At 43.4% G+C, this 25,786-nt stretch overlaps 1 protein-coding gene across 1 annotated transcript in view; it reads left to right on the top strand.

The window, feature by feature from the left end:
• The window catches only part of RAB11FIP2 (RAB11 family interacting protein 2), a 130,338-nt gene that overhangs the window by 87,500 nt on the left and 17,052 nt on the right, over nucleotides 1-25,786 (top strand). Inside the window, exon 4 of the mRNA XM_030202634.1 lies at nucleotides 2,660-2,771. Coding sequence (XP_030058494.1) covers nucleotides 2,660-2,771 — 112 coding nt within the window. The remainder of the gene's footprint in view (nucleotides 1-2,659; nucleotides 2,772-25,786) is intronic.

Below are 25,786 nucleotides of genomic sequence, written 5' to 3' on the forward strand. Positions count from 1 at the left end.
ACATTCACAATGAAATTCATGAGAGAGATTTGCATGCAAATATGTTTCGTGAATATTCGTTGTGGGTATCCTGAAAACCAGACTGGCTGGCGTCCCTCCAGAACCAGATCTGGAAACCACTGGCTTTACTCATTGGAGGGTACACTGTTGTTCTTATTTTTCACCGTCATTTTGTTTTCAGCCGATTGGTATTTCTGCTTATTACTCTCCTTTGACAGATGATTTTCTTGTGGTATTCATTCTGTCCTCTTCAGTTCACTTTTTCTTCTAACAAGGATCACTAGTCTAGGAATGTTATGATCCATTGTTAAATCTCTCTTAGCATCCTGTTGTGTACCATTTTTCCAGGGGACTTTGAATTTCTTACAGTTAATGATCAAGCTTTCCTTTGGAACTCTCTCTTCTGCACTTGATACTGTAACTTTTCTTTGTCTTTCTCGATCTAAATCGAAATCTCAATTTCAGTTCGCCTTGGCATCACGTAGGCTTTCAGTTGCTCAGACAACAATCCAGTAGGGCTGATCTCCAATGGAGGAATACCCACCTCCCTCCTCATTCGCATTCTACAAAGAGAATATTCTCAAAACATCTCCCAGACAAAAAAAAAAAGCTTAGTACTGTTAAGATCATTCAAGCCAGTGGAAATTGGTGACAATCCTGAACAATGTTTTGCTACAATCTTATGAAACCACTGACTCTGACTCATAACATTGATTCTCTTCCTACTGCAACTGAGCTAGCTACTTTCTTTAGTACTAAAGTTAAGAATATTCATTCCTCCCTCTGTCGCCCTTGTGATGGACATTTCAATCTTTTTTTCTTGACGTAATCTCTTCTGTGTTCCTAACCCCTCATCTTTCTCTCATTTCAACTCTTCTATTACTCTGTTCTGTAGCAATTTTTCTAATATTCCTTCCTACCTTTCTACTAGTTTCTGATCCTCATTTCACACTCAGTTTTCACCTTAGGTAAGTTGATCTTTCCCGCCATGGCTTGTCATGTTCTCTGAACTTGATCTTTATGAGACCATTTCTGTAATAATAGATACAAGTTTCTCTACAGTTGTTCGTTATAGGCTTAAATAACCCTATATAAACACCTCTGAGATGTCCAACTGTATTCCTGTCTCTAACCTCCTATTGATCTCTAAAATCCTTGAGAAGATGGTTGTTCAAGTGAGTTGGTGCATTGACAACCTTAATACTTTTCATCCTAAATAATCTGCCTTCCGTTCTGGTTTCAGTACTGAAACAGTACTAGCCTGTCTTCTCAGCGACATACATATGCATATTGATGGTGGTAAAGCCGTCCTTTTAGTATCTCTTGATTTAACTTCCACCTTTGATCTTGTTGGGTCAGCTTTTGCTGTGTCTTCTTTTAAACTTAGTATCCAGGGTACAGTGCTGAAATGGTTTATCTCTTACCTTAGTCAACAGCATATACTGTCTCCTTTAACGCTTCTACTTCTGCCACTTATCCACTTTACTGTGGTATTCACTAGTGGTTACTCCACTTTCAGCTTATTTCTCAGCTCTCAGGCTACACTGGTTCAGTCCTTTGGGGTTGCCATTATTTCTACATTAACGACATACAACTTTTGTTTCCTACCAATTATTATCCACATTTAAAGCCTTTAAACTCATGTCCAAATGCTGTCTCTTTGGTTCACTAACCACAAACTTACACTAAAGCCCTGTTCTACTTCCTATGGACGAGGAGATGAGAACTGTGTGCTGCAGAGAATGGTTAAAGGGAGCATTTACTGCATGTCAGCCCTTCCGGAATATACTCCCGCCTCTTCTTTAGAATGTCAAAAAGACCTAACAGATATTTAAGTACAAAGAAAGGGTCTTGTGTGACCCCTGACCTTAATTGTCATGAGTAAATGTCTTCTTATCCCATACAAGTGCAAGCTTGTCCCCTCTCGTCCTATAAATCAGCGGCGGCACGTTCCATTATATGGGAGAGTGAGTCTCGGTTGTTTTTTTTTTACCAAACTCTTCCACGCGACTTCCCACATCTTTCCTTGTTTCTTTCTACTGAGGAGTGATGAAAATAGAGTAGGACAGCCCTGAATGAATAAGTTCATCCCGCCTTTAACGCAGCATGAAAAGAGAGAGTGAGCTGGGAGGGGAAGGTCCCTTGCCTTTTCAAGTGTAGACAATATGGAGTTAGAGAAGCCCCCTTGTTCTTTAGATCATGCTTACAAACAGGTAGAAAGGGAATGAGCCACATTCAGATGATGCTGCCAATTCTTGTATTTCGCCGCTATTGCTAAGAACTGTCTAGAATAAATTTCTCTGATCTTTATTAATAAATGTTACGCAGTAGAGCTGAAGCGAGACTCAAGAGAAGTCCGTGCTTGAACTGGATTTTCTTTCATTTGTTTGTTGGCTTCACTTTGTGTTGGAATTCATTTGAAACATTGAGCACCTCTGCTCTGTGATGTTAGTGTGGACAGAATCCAGGAATTCCTTCTTATTAGCCTAACAAAAACTGATATTTCTTCTCTTTCAAGGTGTGAACATCCTCATGAGGTTGATTCGATCGAATGTTGCACAGCCAAGAAACAGTTTTTTTCATGAGAGCGCATGCATAGACTAAAGCCAGACTTCACTTTTTCTCTTAGAAAATTTATACTTTATTTTTATTCTTCTAGTTTCAACAAGAAATCAGCAAACAGCGAAGACAGGGGGACGACAGCAGCCAACGACAGACAGAGAAGGACAGAACAAGTCTTCCAGAAGAATTGGCATGGCCACAAAAACAGAGTAAGGAAGTTACAATCTTATCTGACATCTCCTTTCCCTAGTGTTACACGCCTTCTCTGCTGTGACAATGGCATCTTTCCCTAGTGCTACACGCCTTCTCTGCTGTGACAATGGCATCTTTCCCTAGTGCTACACGCATTCTCTGCCTTGACAAGTGCCTTCCTTCCCTGATATTGCACGCCTGCTCTGCTCTGAGAGCGCTTCCTTTCCCTGGTGTTACACACCTACTCTTCTCCTTTCCCTAGTGCTACATGACTGCTCTGCTCTCAGCAGCTTCTTTCCCTAGTGTTAATGTGCATTTCTTGCATTCTGAGTCTTAGACTGAGGTCATTTCACTACTTCCTTGCTTTTTCTGTTTCTTTGAGAAGAAGGGTTGTCAAACTTGAGAATCAACACAGTGCTGGCAAGAATTGGGTGTGTTTTTAGCTCCATCCTGGGTACCTGTTTTGGACAAAGGACTCAATATCAGGGCTAGTAGAGTGTCTGGGATGGATTCTTCAGTGGAGGGAAGGGTTTATCTTCCAGTGCCGTAGCGAGGGCTAATGGCACCCGGGGCGGGTTGCCACGGCGCGACCCCACCCCTCTGCAGCGCACCCCCCCCCCCCCCGACCGCATTCTTACCTGCGGGAGGGCCGATCCGCCCCGAGTGCACGTCACTCGGAGCTGCGTCGCCCAGAGAGAGCAGGGAACCAGCGGGGCCGGCACCCCCCCCCCCCTTCCTACGCCACTGTTATCTTCTTCAGCACCTGAAGCATATGATTAACAATATTCAAGGAGACACTTTTGTTGCTCTCTAAAAAGAAGTCTTTTAATGGGGAAACCTTTTTCAAAGCAGTAGTGCAGGCAGTAGCGGTGCAAACAGCAGTGTCACGGGATACAATTTCAGAACAGAATAGGTCCCTTATGTCCACACTCTCCTGGGACACCCTCCTTCCCTTTCTTTTCTGGTTCCCTTTGACTTGCTAAGCTCCTTGATTTCTCAAGCACCCTTTTGGTACCTGTTAATTTAAATTCTTGGATCTGTCCTTTGATTTTTTTTTTTTTCCTTTTCACTTACCCTCCCAGATAAAGCATCAGTCGGGGGGGTAATCTCTCCTTTTCCTCTTTCACACACTCTTCTCACTACTCCTGCAAGGATCCTTGTTCATTGCACTGGAACTGGGATCAGGGTCCGCCTTTCCCCATAAAAAAAAGCCTCGGAATGAGAGATTTACTCCCACAGAGCAGGGACACTCTCCACTGCTTAATTCCTCAAAAACAGCTACTTATGGATGGTTCAGTGTACAATCACAAAGACTTTACTCTATGGACACCAAAAACAGGAAGCAGGCTCTGCCCCGTTCCAGCCCTAAACACAGCCATGAGCAGGAGACTAATCTTTCTGCTCCCTGCTCTAACGTTATTTCTGATGGTGAGCTAGAAGCAGGACTGCAAGCTACTGCCTCTTCCTTGCACCACCTCCAGTTTCTTTACTATAGTTTTCTGGGGATTTATGGCCAACTCTCGCTGGACTAAAAAATTGTGGTCAGTCCTGGAGGGGAATATCATAGCAAAATGGTTCATTCCCCTCTGTTCTGACTTTCTCGGTATGCCCTTCACTGAGAAAACCATAGACTTGGGTAAAAGGATCCAAAGGCCAGCTTGCCAGATATAATATGTTTTAATATTGAATAACAGAATTTATCAAAAACCTTTTCTAAAGTTCCAGGTCATACCAATCTGCAGTGACTCCATGAGATCCAATTAGAGGAGGAATTTCCAGCACAGAATGAGAGAAATTAGCATGGATTATTAGAAAGAATCTCTATAGCTTTTGCTTTCCCGGGAAAACTTACTAATACTGCTACTTATTTCTATAGTGCAGTCAGATGTACACAGCACTGTAACCAAACACGTAAAAGACAGTCCCTTCTCAACAGAGTTTACAATCTAATCAAGACACACAAAGAGGGTAAATAAGGAATTAAGGAGTTAAATTTATAATGAGAATGGTTAAAAAGGGTATTGAACAGGTGAATAAGTGGTTAAGAGTTGAAGGTTGCTTGAAAAGGTGTTTTTGTAGCCTGGAATTGAATAGGGCTGGAGATGGAGCATGACATACTGACTCAAAGACCCAAAAATAGATACAGTGACTATAGCAATCCTCCCATTTATCTGCAAACTTGCTGAATGCGTAGTAGCAGGATCAACTAAACAAATTCCTTGAGGACACCAATTGCCTTCACCCTCATCAAGCAAGATACAGACCACATCACAATACAGAGACCATTCTCTTGGGTGTCTCCACTTTCTGTTGCACAAAACTTGATCATGATAAAAATGTAGCCCTCATCTCATGTGATCCATCCGCGGTGTTCAGTCTCATAGGTCACACACTCCTACTTAATAGATTATATGAAACAAGCCGTTTAGCCCATTAAAATGGGCAGCATTTTTTATTTGTGAAATGTAATTCCCTTATTGTTGTAATATTTTGTCTGTGTGTGAGAGAGAGAGAGACAGTGAGAGTGAGTTCAGAGAGAGAGAGTGTGTGAGTTTGGATGACCATCTCCTCCTGGCTCTCTTCTCTCCAGGTCCCTTCCCCTCCATGGGCACCATTTCTCCCCTTCCCGATCACAGTCTCCTCCTGTTTTCTCTTCTTTTCCCTTTACTTCCCCTCCATGGGCACCATTTCTCCCTTCCACTCCATGACCACAGTCTCCCTTGTTTTTTTCATTCCCTATTTCCAGCATCTGTCCCTCTCAAACATCTCTCTCTCTGCCCTCCTTCTACCAGTAACTTTTCCTGCTCTCCTGAATCCCTACCCCTCCCCGTGGTCCCCTTTCTCTGTCTCTGTTAACTCCTGAACCCTCACTCCTTCCCCCCCACCCCCAGTCCACGTTCTCTCTCTCTTCTTATACCTGCTCCTCTCAGCCCTCCGACTTCATCTTTAGTGCTGCAGGCAGAAATCGGAGCAAGTATAAAGAGAGAGAACCACTGCTGCTGCCTACAGCCTCTCCGGGCACGCTGCAGTCTGCGCACACCTCGTTACTCTGCTTCCACTTTGACATGAGTTTCCCCTCGGCAGCCCCCCACCTCCGGATGAGGGGAGGGGAAACAGCAGGAGCCGGGTTAAGAAGCGCTCTCGCAGCTCGTCGGGGTAGCTCCTGCAAACGGCAGACGGCGCGGGAGTGATCTGTGAGGCACGTCGGTCACTCTTCATTTATATAGTAAGATAGGAATGACAAATACAGCTCATGCATGGTTCCACTCATATTTAACTAACAGATTATATTCAGTCCTATTCAATAATTCCCAATCATCTCCCTACTCTCTCACATGTGGCTACTACAGGGCTCCACTCTACCTACCTCTTATTTATATCTTTATAGCTGCCCCTAGCTTGACTGATACTGACATTGGATCTAATGTCCATTCTTCTATGCCGATGACATACAAATTTTGACAACCTTTGATCGTAAGAGATCTTTAGTAATAAGCCATAATTTAATCTCATCCAAGGCTGGTTACAACATCACAAACTCAAACTCAACCCAGACAAGATTAAAGGCACTTCTCTTTTCCCGGTTAGGAGCACCAGGCTGGAACAACAACTAGCAACACAAATATTGCCATCACAGAGAGTGAGTACTCTGAATCAGTCTGTTGATGCTCCCCTTCCTGTTTTTTCTTCGGGGACTATAGCAATGGAGTCACTCTGGGACCTGACATTTAACATTCAATCTTCTTTACAAGTATCGATAACTAAAACCACTAGTGAAATTAAGGTATTGCCTGAAGCAGCCATTATCCAGGCACAGGTTACTGCTCAACGACCCTCTGAATTGAAGCTTTTAGATCAGAAAATTCAAAATTTAGAATCTTTGGGACAAGTCTCAATTAAAGAAAGAAACTTTACCTTTCGCCCTTTAGAATACTTAGAAAATCAATCTAGGAGGCTTAATGTGAGGCTGACGAATTTTCCTAGATCACCTTTAATTACACCTATAGAGATGGTTAAAAACTATTTGGTTGAAATACTAGGAATGGCTGGGGATTCACTGCCTCCTATAACCTGGAACTTCTCAAACCCAAGTAGGAGATGCTATGAACCTCGCATCTTTCTTGGAATCCTCAGAGGTAATTACCCAGAGAAATACTGTAGTGGTTTCCTTTGCCCTGGAGATGGATCGAGATGCAGTACTGAGACTTTCCTTTCGTCATTTGGATTCTCTATTCTTGGGGGTCTAAAGTAAGAATTTATCCAGATTTGTCTAGAGAAACATAGAAAAGGCGTAAAGCCTTTTTGGTTTTGCGCCCAAGGTCTTTGGCATTAGATGCAAATTTTGTACTTAAATTTCCTTGTATATGTCGTATATTATTTCAGTCTAAGCAGTTTCAATTCTTTGACCCCAAGCAGTTAGAAGACTTTTTGCAGTCTAAAGAAGAGGTTAATGTTATTGTCTAGACACAAATATAAACTGTAAGACAGCTTGGAATAGGCTACCTGGGTAGCATTATGGAATATGTTGCAGAACTTAATAATTAGACGCATGGCACTACTGTATTTTTGAGTGCCATGCTCCAAGTTTAATATCACCACTAGGTAAATCAGTAACCAGGGCAGTTGTATCAGAAGTGGTGCTATTCTTTGCCACTATAATTACTGTTGCTGCAGTGGTTTCCTTCAGCTGTAAACCTGTCTGCACTCTCTTGGGAGGCTACTACAATAGTTATGGTAGAAAAGAATGACTGCTTGTGTAATTTGTCTCTGGTCACACTTTTTTGAGGAAAAAAACAAATCTGATGAACTTGCATTTTTCGGAGCATCTGAGAAATCTGTTTTTCCATCATGAACGCTGAGTCACTCATGGTCTCCAAGCTTTTAATGTTAGAATTCAATTAGCCAGAAGCCCCCTCAACACACATACTTGGGCCATTATTAATTATTAGGCTTTGTTTTGCTAGTACACCCAATCTTAACATATTTTCTTTTTCCACCTCAAAGTAACAAGTAAAAATGTCTAAACCTTTCTTCGGTGTGACTATTTCATCTGCATGTATGAAGTAGGTGACATCTTACGAACAAATCTAAATGGAAAGAGGAAGATGTTAAACGAGATTTGACACCCTTCAGTTCAACTGCCATGAAGTCAGTTAAGATGTACCTTTCTCAACAACATAAGATCATCCCGAGAGGAACCCTGAAAAACAGTTAAAAATTGGTCCAGATATTCTGATCGCACTTAACCTGCGTTTCACATTCCTATGCTCCAGAACAAAGCAAGTTGTGAAGTGTGTTTATTTCTGAACAAATACTTGAGCACCGAGTCTCTATCCATTTTGAACTAAGAGATGAGGAGCAGACCATGAGAAGTTTTCAAACAGATTGAAAGTTCCAAACTATTTGTAGATTCACTGAATCAAGAGCATCCTTTACTTCATTCAGTTTACTCTTCATTGAAGGTAAATTATCTACTATAATAAAACTCACCCTCAACGTTCTGAAGTCACTCAGTCACTCCTTGAAGGGTTCATGGATTCATGGTGGTGAAGCCACAACACTGACCATGTCTCTCTGCCCCGCCCTCGCATGACGGACCAATCAGAAAAAACACCCTCAACATTCTGAAACACAAAGGACCATCACAACACCGTTCCCAGGCAATACTAGGCAACGTAAGACGGACCAATCAGAGGAAACTACGTGACAATAAGGGAGGAGCATTCCCCAGCAGAATGGCTCATTATCTGTGCAGCACGGAGAGCACAGAACCACCGCTGGAACGAGAGAAGAATATTCCTGCTGTGTGTATGTGCAAAAATAGACCGGGGGGGGGGGGGGGGGGAAGAAACACTCACTCACTCACACACACACACACACAAAAAAAGCCACATGCTAGCGCCCGTTTCATTGGTTTCGGAAACGGGCCTTTTTTTACTAGTAAATTATAAATCAGTACCCTTCTCCACCACCGCCAACTCCAGGCTCCGCCCTTTCTGCCTCGCCTCACTCCATGCTTGGAATAAACTCCCTGAGCCCATACGCCAGGCCCCCTCCCTGCCCATCTTCAAATCCTTGCTCAAAGCCCACCTCTTCAATGTCGCCTTCGGCACCTAACCACTACACCTCTATTCAGGAAATCTTGACTGCCCCAACTTGACATTTCGTCCTTTAGATTGTAAGCTCCTTCGAGCAGGGACTGTCCTTCTTTGTAAAACTGTACAGCACTGCGTAACCCTAGTAGCGCTCTAGAAATGTTAAGTAGTAGTAGTAAATCTTGAAGAACGGAGGAACCACTTCTCCAGGTAACTTTCTACATGTCTTGAATAATTCATAGCTTGCCAACAATCTTGGGTGAGAAATGTTTATGAACCATGAATTCTGTGCGTGGACCTGATTTTCTAAGATACCAAGCTTACTATAAAGAATCAAACTATCCTTGAAGCTTGAATAGTAGCCACTCGGTTACCAACAGTTAGGGCTGTTTTTACCACGTCACGCGATCTCTTATGTTGTTCCAACTTAATGACTACTTTCTTGGAAAATATGCATAATTGTGAAACAGAGTTAGATAATATGCTCCAAGTCTGCATAATCGCCTTCTAAATGTCTACCAAGGAGACTCTTGTGGGAGTGGAAACTGGGGGCTCCAACTTTGCTACCCCCAGCATCCAAAGGAGCAGAGAAAGGCAGCAAGCCTCCCTACAAACAGAAGAGCCGGATGTTACCTGGGATGAAGACAACTTGTTACTTTGATGTTAAGATGCCAGTGAGATGTCTTTACCATCTTCAGTTGGTTCCTTCTAACTTGCTGATATTTATTTATTTATTTGTTGCATTTGTATCCCACATTTTCCCACCAATTTGTAGGCTCAATGTGGCTTACATTATGCCGTAATGCCGATCGCCATTTCCGGATAGAGAATTACAAGTAGTATTGCATTAAGGCGCATAAATGGTAAAGTAGAATACAATGTGGTATTGCATTGAAGTTCCTGAATGATAGAGTGAGTTATAAAATAATCAACTATAGAAAGTTCATTTCCAGTATGAGAAATAAAGTGGTAGTGCGTATTGCGTAGCTTTCATTAGTAGCGACGAAGGTTATCAGTTCAGTTTTGTCTAGTTCATGTAAAGGCTAGTTGTCTAGTATTTAGGATGGATCATTGTGGTATGCCTTCTTGGACAGGTTGGTTTTCAGTAGTTTTTGGAAGATTGTTAGGTCGTGCATTGTTTTTTATGGCCTTTGGTAGTGCGTTCCATAGTTGCGCGCTTATGTAGGAGAAGCTGGATGCATATGTGGATTTATATTTAAGTCCTTTGCAGCTGGGGTAGTTTTTCTCTTAGGGCTTTGGCGCTTTCGTATTTCTCTCATCCGAAACGGTCACTGCCACACTATTAAGGCCAAGGAACCTCGATCAGCACTGGCACTAGTCACCTCTGCTGCATTTAGAGTCTCCAGTGTATCATCAACTTTCACCTTTTGACGATGCAGTCACGAGAGAGGGATGGGTTCTGCCTGCAGCATTGAGAAGGCTCTGACCCTGTAGGGCTCCTTTTATAATAACATAGTTGCCACGTAACTACGACATGATCACCCGTGGGTCCCTTAAACACCTCTTCTCTATGACGGTATACCAAAGGGGGAAAAAAACACATTAAACACAGCTACAAGTCAGTAAATATAGAATCGGTTGAGGGCACTGTGCCTCGGTATCTTGATGTGACAGTCTATTTTTTTCTCTCCTGTACTTTTCTGTTTCTAATGCTGCTGTTGTCATTAAAACATTTGGATTTAAGATATAATTACAGCTGGCTCAATCTCGTAAAAAGCCTTATCTGCCTAATCTAGGCAATTATTTATAGCAAATTGGATTTGTTGATTTCTTTCTCAGTGATACATTGAAAATGTCAGCAAATGAAGACAACTGGGCTCCTCCAGTCTGTTCAGTGTAGTTAAAAAGTTATTGCCACAGGTTAGGGCCCTGATGGCGAGCCTATGACACGCGTGTCAGCACTGACACACGTAGCCATTTTCGATGACACGCGGCGCCGCCGCCGCAGTGTAGTCCGCCCTCCCTCCCGGAAACTAACCTTAAAGCCTCCTTTCACGTCGCAGCAGCAGGGCAGGCCACTCCTTCCTTCCGTGTCCCGCCCTCGCCTGACGTAACGTCCGCGAGGGCGGAGCACAGAAGGAAGGAGGAGAGGTCTGCCCTGCTGCTGCTTGCTGCAACGTGAAAGGGAGGCTTTAAGGTTAGTTCCGGGCCCGGTAGCGGGTGGAGGGGGGGCCCGGCGACCTCGGGTGGGCAGCGATCTCGGGTAGGGGGGCCCGGGGGCGGTCCTAGTAGCAGTGATTTTTCTTGAAGTGACACACCACCCAAGTTATGCTCGGTTTTTTTGGTGAATTTTGACACACCAAGCTCAAAAGGTTGCCCGTCACTGGGTTAGGGTTACCACATGGCTCCACATTGATCCAGTGTCCAGGTTTTGTTTCCATTGAAAGCAGTGGAAATAAAACCCAGACTGGCTCAATCTGTCCTCCTTTTTCTGGAGCCATGTGGTAACCCTACCACAGGTGGTCTTGGAGCATTTAAGCAGTAATTTGCAGCCATAGAATTTGTGTCTACAAGAACAGAAAGAAAGAGGATGAAGAAATGATTCAGCTACGCCTAAATCTCCACCGCGTGTTCTGCACGGGCCTGGTATAGTCCCTCTTTTTTTTTTTGTGGGCCAGTACCTGTGGTTTCAGTGTGTGTGTGAAGCTTGTACTTATTTTGGGTGGGGGAGGGAGAGGGCTTCTTGCATTGCTTTGCTTCTGCCGTACCTTTTCTCTGTTGGGGTTATGTGCGTGTGTCTGTGTGTTTTATGTTTGTGAAGCTTGCGCTGCCGCGGTCTGTCGTACAACAGTTTTGTGCTGAGGCAGTGTCTGGATTTGGATTTTAGATTTCATTACTCACCTTAGCCTAGTGGTTAGAGCAGTGGTTCTCAACCTTTCTTCTATTGTGACACACCTGACAGTCATTGTTCATGTATGGGACACACTGAACACTAAAGTTCACAGCTGAACAAAGCACACCTAAATATTTAATTGTTTAACTGTAAGTTTAGTATGAATGGAGGAGTGGCCTAGTGGTTAGGGTGGTGGACTTTGGTCCTGGGGAACGGAGGACGATTCCCACTTCAGGCACAGGCAGCTCTTTGTGACTCTGGGCAAGTCACTTAACCCTCCATTGCCCCATGTAAGCCGCATTGAGCCTGCCATGAGTGGGAAAGCGCAGGGTACAAATGTAACAAAAATAAAATAGATTCTATTGGAGATTCTACATGGAATGTTGCTACTATTGGAGATTCTACATAGAATGTTGCTATTCCACTAACAACATTCCATGTAGAAGTCGGCCCTTGCAGATCACCAATGTGGCCGCGCAGGCTTCTGCTTCTGTGAGTCTGATGTCCTGCACATATGTGCAGGACGTCAGACTCACAGAAACAGAAGCAGGCGCAGCCTTCTACATGGAATGTTGCTAGTGGAATAGCAACATTCCATGTAGAATCTCAAATAGTAGCAACAGTGGAGGAGTGGCCTAGTGGTTAGGGTGGTGGACTTTGGTCCTGAGGAACTGAGTTGGATTCCCACTTCAGGCACAGGCAGCTCCTTGTGACTCTGGGCAAGTCACTTAACCCTCCAGTGCCCCATGTAAGCCGCATTGAGCCTGCCATGAGTGGGAAAGCGCAGGGTACAAATATAACAAAAAAAAATAAAAATGTGCATATCCCATTTCAAAAAGCTGTATGCAACATACAGTCCCATATTTCTCACGTGTCATACAACAAAACAAATATATATTCAAATTCAAGTGTCACCTCAGTAACAGCAACACAAAATCCCTCCATTGCCAGATACTTTGAAGCAACACAAAAACCTACAAATATGCTACTCAAACTATAAAGCAAACAGAATCTTCAGGCCGCAGACAGGCAACATTTTCGGTTGGGGCTGGAGGCTGCAGTTATTATTCAGGGTAGTGGGGAGGCAGAAATAGGGACCAGTTACATGGATTTCAAGAACCTGATTCTCAAGATTGCTGGTCTTCCTAGCTTGCAGTCACTGATGGTTGTAAAGAAACACAGGCTTGCTGTCTATACACTTTTGTGACGTACCTCCCACCTCTTTATTTTCCGAGCACTCTACCAAAACCCTCATCCACACCCTTGTCACCTCTCGTTTAGACTACTGCAATCTGCTTCTTGCTGGCCTCCCACTTAGTCACCTCTCCCCTCTCCAGTCGGTTCAAAACTCTGCTGCCCGTCTCATCTTCCGCCAGGGTCGCTTTACTCATACTACCCCTCTCCTCAAGACCCTTCACTGGCTCCCTATCCGTTTTCGCATCCTGTTCAAACTTCTTCTACTAACCTATAAATGTATTCACTATGCTGCTCCCCAGTATCTCTCCACACTCGTCCTTCCCTACACCCCTTCCCGTGCACTCCGCTCCATGGATAAATCCTTCTTATCTGTTCCCTTCTCCACTACTGCCAACTCCAGACTTCGCGCCTTCTATCTCGCTGCACCCTACGCCTGGAATAAACTTCCTGAGCCCCTACGTCTTGCCCCATCCTTGGCCACCTTTAAATCTAGACTGAAAACCCACCTCTTTAACATTGCTTTTGACTCGTAACCACTTGTAACCACTTGCCTCCACCTACCCCCTCCTCTCTTCCTTCCCGTTCACATTAATTGATTTGATTTGCTTACTTTATTTATTTTTTGTCTATTAGATTGTAAGCTCTTTGAGCAGGGACTGTCTTTCTTCTATGTTTGTGCAGCGCTGCGTATGCCTTGTAGCGCTATAGAAATGCTAAATAGTAGTAGTAGTAGTAGTAGAATCACTGGGTTAGAGCACTGGTCTGAAAACAAGGGAAGCCCAGTTCAGAAGCCACTTCTGCTGCTTGTGATCTTGGATCAGTCACTTAACCCTCCATTGCCTCAGGTACAACTCAGATGGTGATCCCTACTGTACCTGAGTGTAACTCGCCTTGAGCTGCTACTGCAAAGTTGTGATACAAATCTAAATCCCTTTTCCAAATCTGAGCTCAAAGCGAGTTACAGGTCAGGTAGAATAAGGCGAACGTTGTCTCAGAGGACTTACAGTCTGTTTGTTTGAAGAGGTGAGTTCCAGAACCTAAGTACATCGTCCCGCACATTCCTCAACCTTCATTTCCCCAACTGTAAAGGGCTAAAATACAAACGAATGCATTCGTCAACCTTTTCCTACCTGAGTACACAATTCTGGAACGCACTGCCGCGCAACCTGAAATCGATCCATGAACTAACCAACTTCTGCAAACTATTGAAGACCCATCTCTTTAACAAGATATACTACTACTACTACTTAACATTTCTAGAGCGCTACTAGGGTTACGCAGCGCTGTACAATTTAACAAAGAGAGACAGTCCCTGCTCAAAGAGCTTACAATCTAATAGACAAGTGAACGGTCGGTCTGATAGGGGCAGTCTGGATTCACTGAACGGTAAGGGTTAGGTGCCGAACGCAGCATTGAAGAGGTGGGCTTTAAGCAAAGACTTGAAGACGGGCAGAGAGGGGGCTTGGCGTAAGGGGTCAGGAAGGTTGTTCCAAGCATATACCACAAAGACCAACAAATATGAACTCCTTCACATATACCTAGAATTGTCTTTACTATTTACTTGCTATATTAATTAATGCTTTATCACTATCATGCTACCCAAGATCCTTCTATAATACTAAATGTTTATTTCTGACATATCTCCACCATTCATGATGTATTGTAAGCCACATTGAGCCTGCAAAGAGGTGGGGAAATGTGGGATACAAATGCAATAAACAAACAAACAAACAGAATGCCTCTATAGAGAACAATAGGATGTGTGAAATTTGTACTTTTCCGTGAAAAGCAATTATGTTGACTAGAATTTTTGAAAATAAAACTATCCTGAGAATGATTTTTCGTGCTTAACATGTTTGGAGCTCACTTCTCCATTAAGCAGCTTTATGCAAAATTGTTGACCCTAATGTTTTAAATAATGAGCTGGAGAACATGCAAATGAATGGAAAGCAGCTGAGCAAGATGCAAAATAAATGACGAGCTTGGATTAAACTTTGCAAGCTGTGTTATTCATTGAACGTTAACCCCACTTCAAGAGGCGTTGTTAACTTTCCCCTGAGCCCCGAAAGCTTTAGCTTGCTAACATGTCAGCAGATATTGCAAGGATTGTTTTAAAGTACATAAGTATTTCCACACTGGGACAGACCAAAGGTTCATCAAGCCCAGCATCCTGTTTCCAACAGTGGCCAATCCAGGTCACAAATACCTGGCAAAATCCCCCAAAAGTTCAATATATTTTATGCTGCTTATCCCAGGAATAAGTCGTTTTAATAATGGTCTATGGACTTTTCCTTTAGGAAGCTGTCCAGACCTAAAGGGGTCCAGAAATGTAAAACAAAAACACCCTCAACCAATCCCTTAAAACAGAAATAGTGGACACTTCAGCCATTATAATAACCTTTCAAAGAATGAGACTTACTACAAGTCTATTAGCTATAATACCCATGTCGGCGATTAAAATTGCGAGAGGCCACAGCGCCATTTTTAGAAGATGATACAGTCATTGACTTAACATGAACTTTCAATTTGCCTGATTCCAAAAAAGCAATTTCAGCAATTTATGGCCCGTTTTTGGGTAAGTTCATAAGGTGGAATTTGTAGGTACAATTAGATGATTACATTAAAAAATTTTGATGTCAGATTAGTGGCGATATGGTTTCAGAGCTAATCACAGTGCAGAAATGGTGTCGGTTTTCCAATTACTAGAGATTCCTAACTCTGCATATTTACTACATCAGTACATAAGTAATGCCACACTGGGAAAAGACCAAGGGTCCATCGAGCCCAGCATCCTGTCCCTGACAGCGGCCAATCCAGGCCAAGGGCACCTGGCAAACTTACCAAACATACATTCTATACAATCAAGCCATTGTGACATCACTAATGAGGTTGGCTCTTATTGGTGGAATGAGCCACTATGACATCACAATAGGTTAAATCACTGCTCTATGTAATAAAAGTGAGCCAAGTAGAGGACATAAGTACATAAGTAATGCCACAGTGGGAAAAGACCAAGGGTCCATCGAGCCCAGCATCCTGTCCACGACAGCGGCCAATCCAGGCCAAGGGCACCTGGTGAGCTTCCCAAACGTACAAACATTCTATACAATCAAGCCATTGTGACATCACTAATGAGGTTGGCTCTTATTGGTGGAATGAGCCACTATGACATCACAATAGGTTAAATCACTGCTCTATGTAATAAAAGTGAGCCAAGTAGAGGACATAAGTACATAAGTAATGCCACACTGGGAAAAGACCAAGGGTCCATCGAGCCCAGCATCCTGTCCACGACAGCGGCCAATCCAGGCCAAGGGCACCTGGCGAGCTTCCCAAACGTACAAACATTCTATACATGTTATTCCTGGAATTTTGGATTTTTCCAAGTCCGTTTAGTAGCGGTTTATGGACTTGTCCTTTAGGAAACCGTCCAACCCCTTTTTAAACTCTGCTAAGCTAACCGCCTTCACCACGTTCTCCGGCAGCGAATTCTACCAGTCTTTGTAGATGGACATAAATACCACCTTTGATGCTATCCTCCTGTTAATTTTGTTACAGAGATTGTCTGAAGTAGGCGTTTTAGGCCAAGTCCTTCATCGGCTTCAGCAAGTTTGCATAGATAGGTCAGTTTCTGAATGCTTCCAGCTGGAGTGGCCCGTTCCTCAAGGTTCTTTTTTTTTTTTTTTTTTTATCCACACTATTTAACATTTATTTAGCTCCACAGTGTATGAGGTTAAGATCCTCAGGTATTAAATTCCATGTTATGCAGATGACATTCTGCTATTTGCACCTTTTCAAATTGAGTCTGTCTATCTTCAGTTTCTCTTGTGCTAATTTTTGACAGATTCTTGACTGGTGTGTGGAAATGGATTATCTATTAATTAAAACAAAAAAAAAAAAGCTCTGATTGTTTATACTGTACAAAATTACACCCCCTCTAAAACACATACTTCTGACAGGTAGTGACATTTTTATACGCGATAAGGTCGATTAACTTGACATTGTATCGGACTCAAAATTTTCTATATAAACCACGAAAGAGAGACAATCCATTTTCTTCAAACTATGTCTTGTTTGTAGATTGAGTATTCTTGGATGAATCGGAATTCCAAAAAGTAGCGCAACTATTAGTATTATACAGTCTTAATTTTTATTTATTTTTGTTACATCTGTACCCCGCGCTTTCCCACTCATGGCAGGCTGTATGCGGCAGGCAATGGAGGGTTAAGTGACTTGCCCAGAGTCACAAGGAGCTGCCTGTGCCGGGAATCGAACTCAGTTGCTCAGTTCCCCAGGACCAAAGTCCACCACCCTAACCACTAGGCCACTCCTCCACTCCGGCATCATATCTGAATGCAAATGTTGCAAACTGCCTGAGCCTGGGTTATTAGCAGGAAAAATTGATCAATCCCGCAAAAAGCACTGCTGCTCAGTAGAAACAAAGGGAAGCTGCAAATAATATACAGTAGTAAATCTTTTAAAAAAATATATAGAAGGAAATAAGGAGAATTCAGGATAGGCCATAACCCACAGCCGAGCTTAATCTCGGTAAGAAATGCTGACAAATTTGGCTCACTTAACATGCTGTATGTATTATTAGACACACTTACACTTCCTTCACAAAAATGTTTTTGTTGTTAGTTGAAAGAAACAAGAATAAACAAGTTTCCAATGTAAATATCAAGTGCAAAGAATAATACAATTCCAAAGTATCCGTTTGCTAAAAAGGAAACTATATCCAGTTTCTCGAATCCGTATCAATGTCTCTCAATTCAGACAGAACAAAAGTCAGATGTCAGGGTATTTTCATGAACTATATAGCAGCAGTTTTTCAAAAGCAGCTAAAGACAAACCTTACCTTAATGCTGTGATGCTCTGCCATTTGCTGCTATACAAAATGTTCGACAGAGCACCCTGTTTCAGAACTCCTTCGTCAGCAACGCTCCTTAAGATCCTCGTAGGGCATTTGCACTCCAGCCAGCAAGGTGGTCTTTTAGTTTCGTCTTTCTCTAGCGGGAGTTTGATTAAGGATCCACAATTGTGCAATAAATTGCCTCGTTTGTTATGTAGTGAACTGTCCTATTTGACGTTTCACAAACAAATTAAAAGCACACTCATTTAGGATTGCATTTCTTTATTTTCATTCATTTCCAGTGTTCAAAATAATGTCAGGTATATAAAGAAATCAAACCACAATAGTAGACAAATAAACCTGGAACCTCGGCATAATTTCTTTCATAGTAATATAGTGAATGAGAGCAGATAACAGCCTTGCATGGTCCATTCAGTCAGCCCAACAAGATCAATCCATAGCATATATGATGCAGTGTGATATAAGTTAAGTACATAAGTTTTGCCATACTGGGTAAAACCAAAGGTCCATCGAGCCCAGCATCCTGTTTCCAACAGTGGCCAATCCAGGTCACAAATACCTGGCAAGATCCCAAAAAGGTTCAATATATATTATGCTGCTTATCCCAGGAATAAGTCGTTTTAATAATGGTCTATGGACTTTTCCTTTAGGAAGCCGTCCAGACCATTTTTAAACCCTTCTAACGGAGAGAGTAGTGGATGCTTGGAATGCCCTCCCGTGGGAAGTGGTGGAAATGAAAACTGTAACGGAATTCAAACATGCGTGGGATAAGCATAAAGGAATCCTGTGCCGAAGGAATGGATCCTCAGAAGCTTAGTCAAGATCGGGAGGCGGGGATAGTGCTGGGCAGACTTATACGGTCTGTGCCAGAGCCGGTGGTGGGAAGCGGGACTGGTGGTTGGGAGCCGGGGATAGTGCTGGGCAGACTTGTACGGTCTGTGCCAGAGCCGGTGGTTGGGAGGCGAGGGTAGTGCTGGGCAGACTTATACGGTCTGTGCCCTGAAGAGCATAGGTACAAATCAAAGTAGGGTATACACAAAAAGTAGCAAATATGAGTTATCTTGTTGGGCAGACTGGATGGACCGTGCAGGTCTTTTTCTGCCGTCATCTACTATGTTACATTCTCTGGCAAAGAATTCCAGAGTTTAATTACACGTTGAGTGAAGAAATATTTTTTCCAATTCGTTTTAAGTTTACTACATTGTAGCTTCATCGCATGCCCCCTAGTCCTAGTATTTTTGGAAAGCGTGAACAGACGCTTCACATCTACCCGTTCCACTCCACTCATTATTTTATAGACCTCTATCATATCTCCCCTCAGCCATCTTTTCTCCAAGCTGAAGAGCCCTAGCCGCTTTAGCCTTTCCTCATAGGGAAGTCGTCCCATCCCCTTTATCATTTTCATCACCCTTCTCTGTACCTTTTCTAATTCCACTATATCTTTTTTTTCAGATGCGTTAACTAGAATTGAACAAAATATTTGAGGTGTGGCCACACCATGGACCAATACAAAGCCATTATAATGTCCTCATTTTTGTTTTCCATTCCTTTCCTATTAATACCGAACATTCTATTTGCTTTCTTAGCATACTTGATCTGTCCTCACTATTTTGGGGGCACGTACCATAGAGGTCTGCCTGGCACAGGTCTTTCTTCCCATCAGAGTCCACTCCAGCACATCCAGATCTGGCTAGCCATGATTGGGCCAGAGACCAAACAAAAGTCTGCTAAGTTTTGTTTTCGTTCCATTCTCTTTCCATATAGGAGGAAACTCTTGTGTTTATCCAATGCATTCTTGAATTCTCTTACCATTTTTGTCTTGCAGGAGGGCATTCCAGGTATCCACCACTACTCCTGTCACCCCTCCTGCAGCCTCAATTCATGTCCTCTGGTTCTACCACTTTCTTTCTCTGGAAAAGATATGTTTGTTTATTAATACCTTTCAAATATTTAAACATCTGTATCATATCATAGTAACATAGTAGATGACAGCAGAAAAAGACCTTCAGGGTCCATCCAGTCTGCCCAACAAGATAAACTCACATGTGCTACCCTTTGTGTATACCTTACCTTGTTTTGTACCTGTCCTTTTCAGGGCACAGACCGTATAAGTCTGCCCAGCGCTATCCCCGCCTCCCAACCTCCAGTCCCGCCTCCACCACCAGCTCTGGCATAGACCGTATAAGTCTGCCCAGCGCTATCCCCACCTCCCAACCACCAGCCCCACCTCCCACCACCAGTTCTGGCACAGACCGTATAAGTCTGCCCAGCACTATTCCCGCCTCCCAACCACCAGCCCCGCCTCCCACCACCGGTTCTGGCACAGACCGTATAAGTCTGCCCAGCACTATCCCTGCCTCCCAACATCATTGTATATACCTTAATCATTGTAGAATTTAGCACCTCTAATAAAGGTTTTATTTATCCAATACGAATCCAAAAGAATACACGGTAATTATTGAGTAGTCTGTGTCAGTGAGACAGGCTGTAAATCCATAGCAGTACAGGCTGCTGCCTTGTGGGCACAGAGGAGGAGAGTGGGAGCTCATCAGAGGAGGACTCTCAACAGAGTTCCCCTGCAGCACCAGCTGCAAAGGAACACAGTGGGAGGGGTAGGAGGGGATGGGGAAAGTGATGAGACATGCTGGGGGGGGTGAGGGTTGGAGGGAGGGGAATATGCACAGAGTGGTTGATGGTGGGGGAGGGGGGTGGTTTTGGTGTTGGTGTGTAAATACTGTGTGATATAAATAAATGTCCACTTATCACCCCTATCCCTCCGTTTTCAAATCTATCCTGAGGGGAACCCCCCCCCCCCCCCCCCAGCCAGTCAGGTTTTCAGGATATCCATAATGAATATTCATGAGAGATTTGCATGCACCTCCTTCCACTCAATGCATATCTCTCATGAATATTCATTGTGGATATCCTGAAAACCAGGCTGGCTTGGGGGTTCCTCCACTGCTCTAGGATATACATATGCAGGTCCTTAAGTCTCTTCTCATAGATCATTAGGGGCAACCCTCATACCATTTTTGTTGGTTTTCTCTGAACTGCTTCATGTTTTGTTTTTTAATATAGCCTCCAAAACTGAACACGATACTCCAAGTGGGGCCTCAGCAAGTGGTGTTAATGCTTCTCTATGCAGGGTCAGGTTATCTTTATTTGATATACCGCTAAGGAGAGTATCGTCATAGCGGTGTACAACATATATAACAACAAGAGAGTCTCAATAAGAAAAGAACTACAGTAATTGATAGGAGCAAAAGAAAAGACAAGGTATCAATCGAAACAAGCACAACAAGCCATGCATCAAAGTTGACTAGGCCACAGCCGGATAAGACCAAAGGCATATTAAGGCCTAGGGGTGAAAAGTAGATCCATATGTTTGCTGAAAAAAATAGGTTTTGAGGGCTGCCTTAAACTGCATGTGAGGGCGCTCTTTACACAGGTCAGATGGGAGTATATTTCAGAGGGTGGGTCCAGCTACGGAGAACATTGTCTTCCTAAAAGTAATTAAAGGAACTGCCTGCAGCAAGCGTACCACTAAGAGAGATTGCGGCACTGAACGGAGAGTCTGCATCGGGAGGTATGATGAGAGATAGGGAGCTAGGAAAACGGGTTGGCTAGTTTGCAAGGCTATGTGGATCAAAGTAGCTTAAATTGCACATGAGTAGCCACGGGCAGCCATTGTTCCCGGTAAAGCAAGCCTAGCATTCTTTTGGCCGTGGCCATTGCCACATCACGTCACATTGTTTCACCACCTTGAGATCCTCTATTCACCCCAAGGTCTCTCACCTGAGCTGTTTCTCATCAATCTCTCTTCTCCTGTCTTGCACATCTCCTTTGGATTTCTTCATCCAAGTGTAACACTCAGCACTTCTTCACATCACATTTTAACTGCCAGACCTTAGACCATTCTTCTAATTTCTGTAGATCTCTTCTCATGTTTTCTACTCCCTCCGGAGTGTCTACTCTGTTGGTCATCTTTGTGAAGGCAAACTTTCCCTTCTAACCCTTCAGCAATGTTGCTTACAAATATATGAAATAGAATCCACTCCTGAGGCACTCCACTACTCACCTGCCTTTCCCACAAGTGGATTCCACTTACCACCACCCTCTGTGTCGTCTGTCAGTCAACCAGTTTCTAATCCAGTTCACTACTTTTAAGTCCTAACTTCAGCCTGCTCAGCTTATTCATGAGTCTCCTGTGAGGAACCATATCAAAGACTTTGCTGAAGTTCATATCAAAGATGTCCCCAAACAAACCTTCAGTATAATGCCAAGTCTTATCATATCAAATACCCATCCCCATGCTGCTGCTGTTAATTTTAACTGTTAACAAATCTTCAAACCAACTTTTGAGCATCAAAGATCTGTTTTTCCACTGTTTCTCTGTTGGATATTGGGGACTGATATTACCTCAAGAAACAGACCACCTTTGTTTTTTATTTCCATAATTCCATGATATTCTCTTTCATTCCATCCTGGTACACAAACAGACCCTTAAAAGGGTACAAATAAGTCTGTTCGTCTTAAAACTTTCCCTTTACCCCCTCGCCAGCATTCAGTAGAGGACCCCATAACCTGTGAAATCCATTTTCCTTTCACTTTAGCGCCTAGACTCTCCGTGTCTCAATGATGGAGGTGAAGCATTTTTCCAGGCTGCACAATTACTGTTTGAATTTGGTCCTTTCTGTTCTCTATAGTCTCTTTTGGTAAATCAGAATGCCAGGGTTAAAACTAGGGTACAATCCCAGGGTCTAGGATCCTTAGTTAATTTCTTAATTTCAGGCCTCACACTGTTCAAAAATATTGTATTGTTAATACCACCACATATGTTTAAAATCCTCCCCCCCCCCCCCCCTGCCACTCCAACATGTATCTGGAATATTGTTACTGTTCAACCGTGCTAGGATCATATAGGTTTGAAATACAATTTTCAACTGGGTGTTCAAATGATTGATATTTATCGAAATCCGAGTCATACTCTCCCATATTTCGCCTATTGCTCACTTGTTCACTTCCTTCCAACATCTTTTTCCCATTGATCTTGGTACTAAAATTTACCGACCTGTCTAGAACTCTTCTAAAGGGTTTAACTTTCTGCTACAACACTTTTTGCATAAAAATATTGTAACGATAGCCAGGGAAGGGGGGGGGGGGGGGGGGGGGGGTTGAGAGCATCTTCTATTAATCTCAATTCTAGAAATAAAATCTTTATCTTGGACAAAGTTGATTGGCCTTATTAGTTGGTTAGGATTGCATTTCTGTGAGTGTTATTTATTACTGTGTATTATTGAGTTCTCTGTTTTCTTGTGAATGTGTTTATTTTATATAAACCACTTAAGTATGATACAGTATGTTGCCTATGAAAAAAAAAAAAAAAAAGAGTCAATGCTGCCCCCACCCTATTCTTAAAGAAATGTGGCTTCCCCAGACCCACATCCTTTTAATCCCTTTTGAAACTGAAAGTTCCCTCACATCCTGACCCCAAGACCTATCAGGGTATCTCTAGTGAGTGGAGGACAGGCGTAATCCCCGTGGCACTCTCTTAAAAAAACCCAAAACAAAACACAACACCTGAAGACCCCTTTCAATAGTCTCACGGTGGTACTGCTACTAATGGTCAGGCTGCCTCCGCTTTATCTATATTGTGTGTATTGGTGTGTGTGTGTGTGTGGCTGCTGCTGTCTGTGCTGTACACGTAGGGCAGAGAGTGTGTGTGTGAGATTTGCACTGCTCCTGTCTGTGCTGTACACGTAGGGCAGAGAGTGTGTGGGTGAGATTTGCACTGCTGCTGTCTGTGCTGTACACGTAGGGCAGAGTGTGTATGTGGGTGAGATTTGCACTGCTGCTGTCTGTGCTGTACACATAGGGCAGAGTGTGTGTGTGGGTGAGATTTGCACTGCTGCTGTCTGTGCTGTACACGTAGGGCAGAGTGTGCGGGTGAGATTTGTACTGCTGCTGTCTGTGCTGTACACGTAGGGCAGAGTGTGCGGGTGAGATTTGCACTGCTGCTGTCTGTGCTGTACACGTAGGGCAGAGTGTGCGGGTGAGATTTGCACTGCTGCTGTCTGTGCTGTACACGTGGGGCAGAGTGTGTACGTGTGACTTGTGCACTACTGTTTTCTGTGCTGTACAAGTGGAGCACAGTATGTGCATGAGATTTACATTGCTATCTGTGCTGTATACATGGGCCAGTGTGTGGGAGAGAGATTTGCTCTGTTCTGCTTCTGCTCTCCCTGATCTGTGGACAGACATGAGTTTCCGAACCAGTTAAAAGCAAGCTCTAAATCTTTAAAGTACAGAAACAAAGAATTGTCAGTTTTTCCCTTTTTAAACTCTTGCATAGAGTTTAACAGACATGAGTTTTTCCTTTATAGTAGAATGACCAAGGGTTTCAGGAGGTGAAGGCATCAGATAGCCTCGCTTTTTACGCAGGGAACATTTTCGGGGAAGTTTTTTTTTTTTTTAAGTTATTTGTATCACTTTCTCCAGCGGTTGCTTTTTCTTTTTTTTTTTTTTCATATCTTCTAGTCCACACAGTTTCACTGCCAACACCTGTCTGAGAAGCCAGGGTGTTTAAAGAGCCGCAGTTGCTGGTTGAAAGGGCATCGGGAGCTTCTTAAGGCCTAATTAAGACCTGAATAGGAGGACAAAAGATGAGAACGGAGCAGAGATGATCTTCCCAGCGCACAGCCCCTCATTAGGACGATAATGAGCCAATGAGGGGCTGCCAAGCCGCGGCCTTATCTCGTCTCCTCTCCCCACTTACCTTGGATGGCAGGCCGTACCCCAACTATCTTCCGTTTCCAGGACAACCTTTCATTTCAGCTGGGTTTTATTTTTTTAGATGTATGGACTCTGCTTTCTGTTTGAATATTATGGCGCCTGTACACGTTTGAACAGAACTCTTACACTTCCTTCACTAGTCTAAAGTCTGGAAGTTACTGTCCCATAGGGTTCACGGATGGCTTTTCACCTTATGTCTGGAACAGACTTCCCGAGCCCATACGCCATGCACCCTCCCTGCCCATTTTCAAGTCCTTACTCAAAGCCCATCTCTTCTCCCTTGCTTTTGGCACCTAACCACCTTCCCTATTCATGATACCTATACTGACTACATAGCTTGTTACCTTTAGATTGTAAGCTCTCTTGAGCAGGGACCGTCCTTCCCCATGTTTAAACTTGTACAGCGCAGCGTAACCCTGGCAGCGCTATAGAAATGCTAAGTAGTAGTAGTAGGTCCTCGACATAAAGGACAAACTGGGCCAAGAAATCATTTCTGCTTATTTTAATTGTTAAAGCATAACAATAAAGAAAGATGGAATGATGATGTGGAAGGATCACAGGTCCCGTCCAGTCTGACTAAGCTGGTTCCTGTCCGTGCTGTAGACCAGAGCTGATCTCAGGCTTTTCCTTCACTTTGTGGCTACCGTATTTTCTTAAACTCTGGGACTGTTTCCCCCATAACCTGTATCACCCCTCCTCTCTGTAAAGCCTCTTTGAGCTTTGTGCTGTCAACTTCTGTTCCAGAGAATCATAAGAATAGCCATAGTGGATCAGACCAATGGTCCATCTAGCCCAGTATCCTGCATCCAACAGTGGCCAATCATAGTAACATAGTAGGTGATGGCAGATAAGACCTGTACCGTCCATCCAGTCTGCCCAACAAAATAAACTCATTACATATGGTATGATGTGATACATCATATGTATTCCTGATCTTGACTTATCCTTGCCGTTTTTAGGGCATAGACTGTAGAAATCTGCCCAGCACTGGCCTTGTTCTACAATTTCTCAAGTTGTCAGAGCCCCTGAAAAGCTCCATTCCAGCCCTTCCAAATCTGTTCAGCCTCGATCAGGGCACAGACTGTAGAAATCTGCCCAGCACTGGCTTTCCTACCTAATCTCCGCTATGCTTCTTTGGATCCATTCCTTCTACTACTACTACTTAACATTTCTAGAGCGCTACTAGGGTTACGCAGCGCTGTACAGTTTAACAAAGAAGGA

The sequence above is a fragment of the Microcaecilia unicolor genome, chromosome 5 (genome assembly GCF_901765095.1).
Source record: "Microcaecilia unicolor chromosome 5, aMicUni1.1, whole genome shotgun sequence".
Classification (NCBI taxonomy): Eukaryota; Metazoa; Chordata; class Amphibia; order Gymnophiona; family Siphonopidae; genus Microcaecilia; species Microcaecilia unicolor.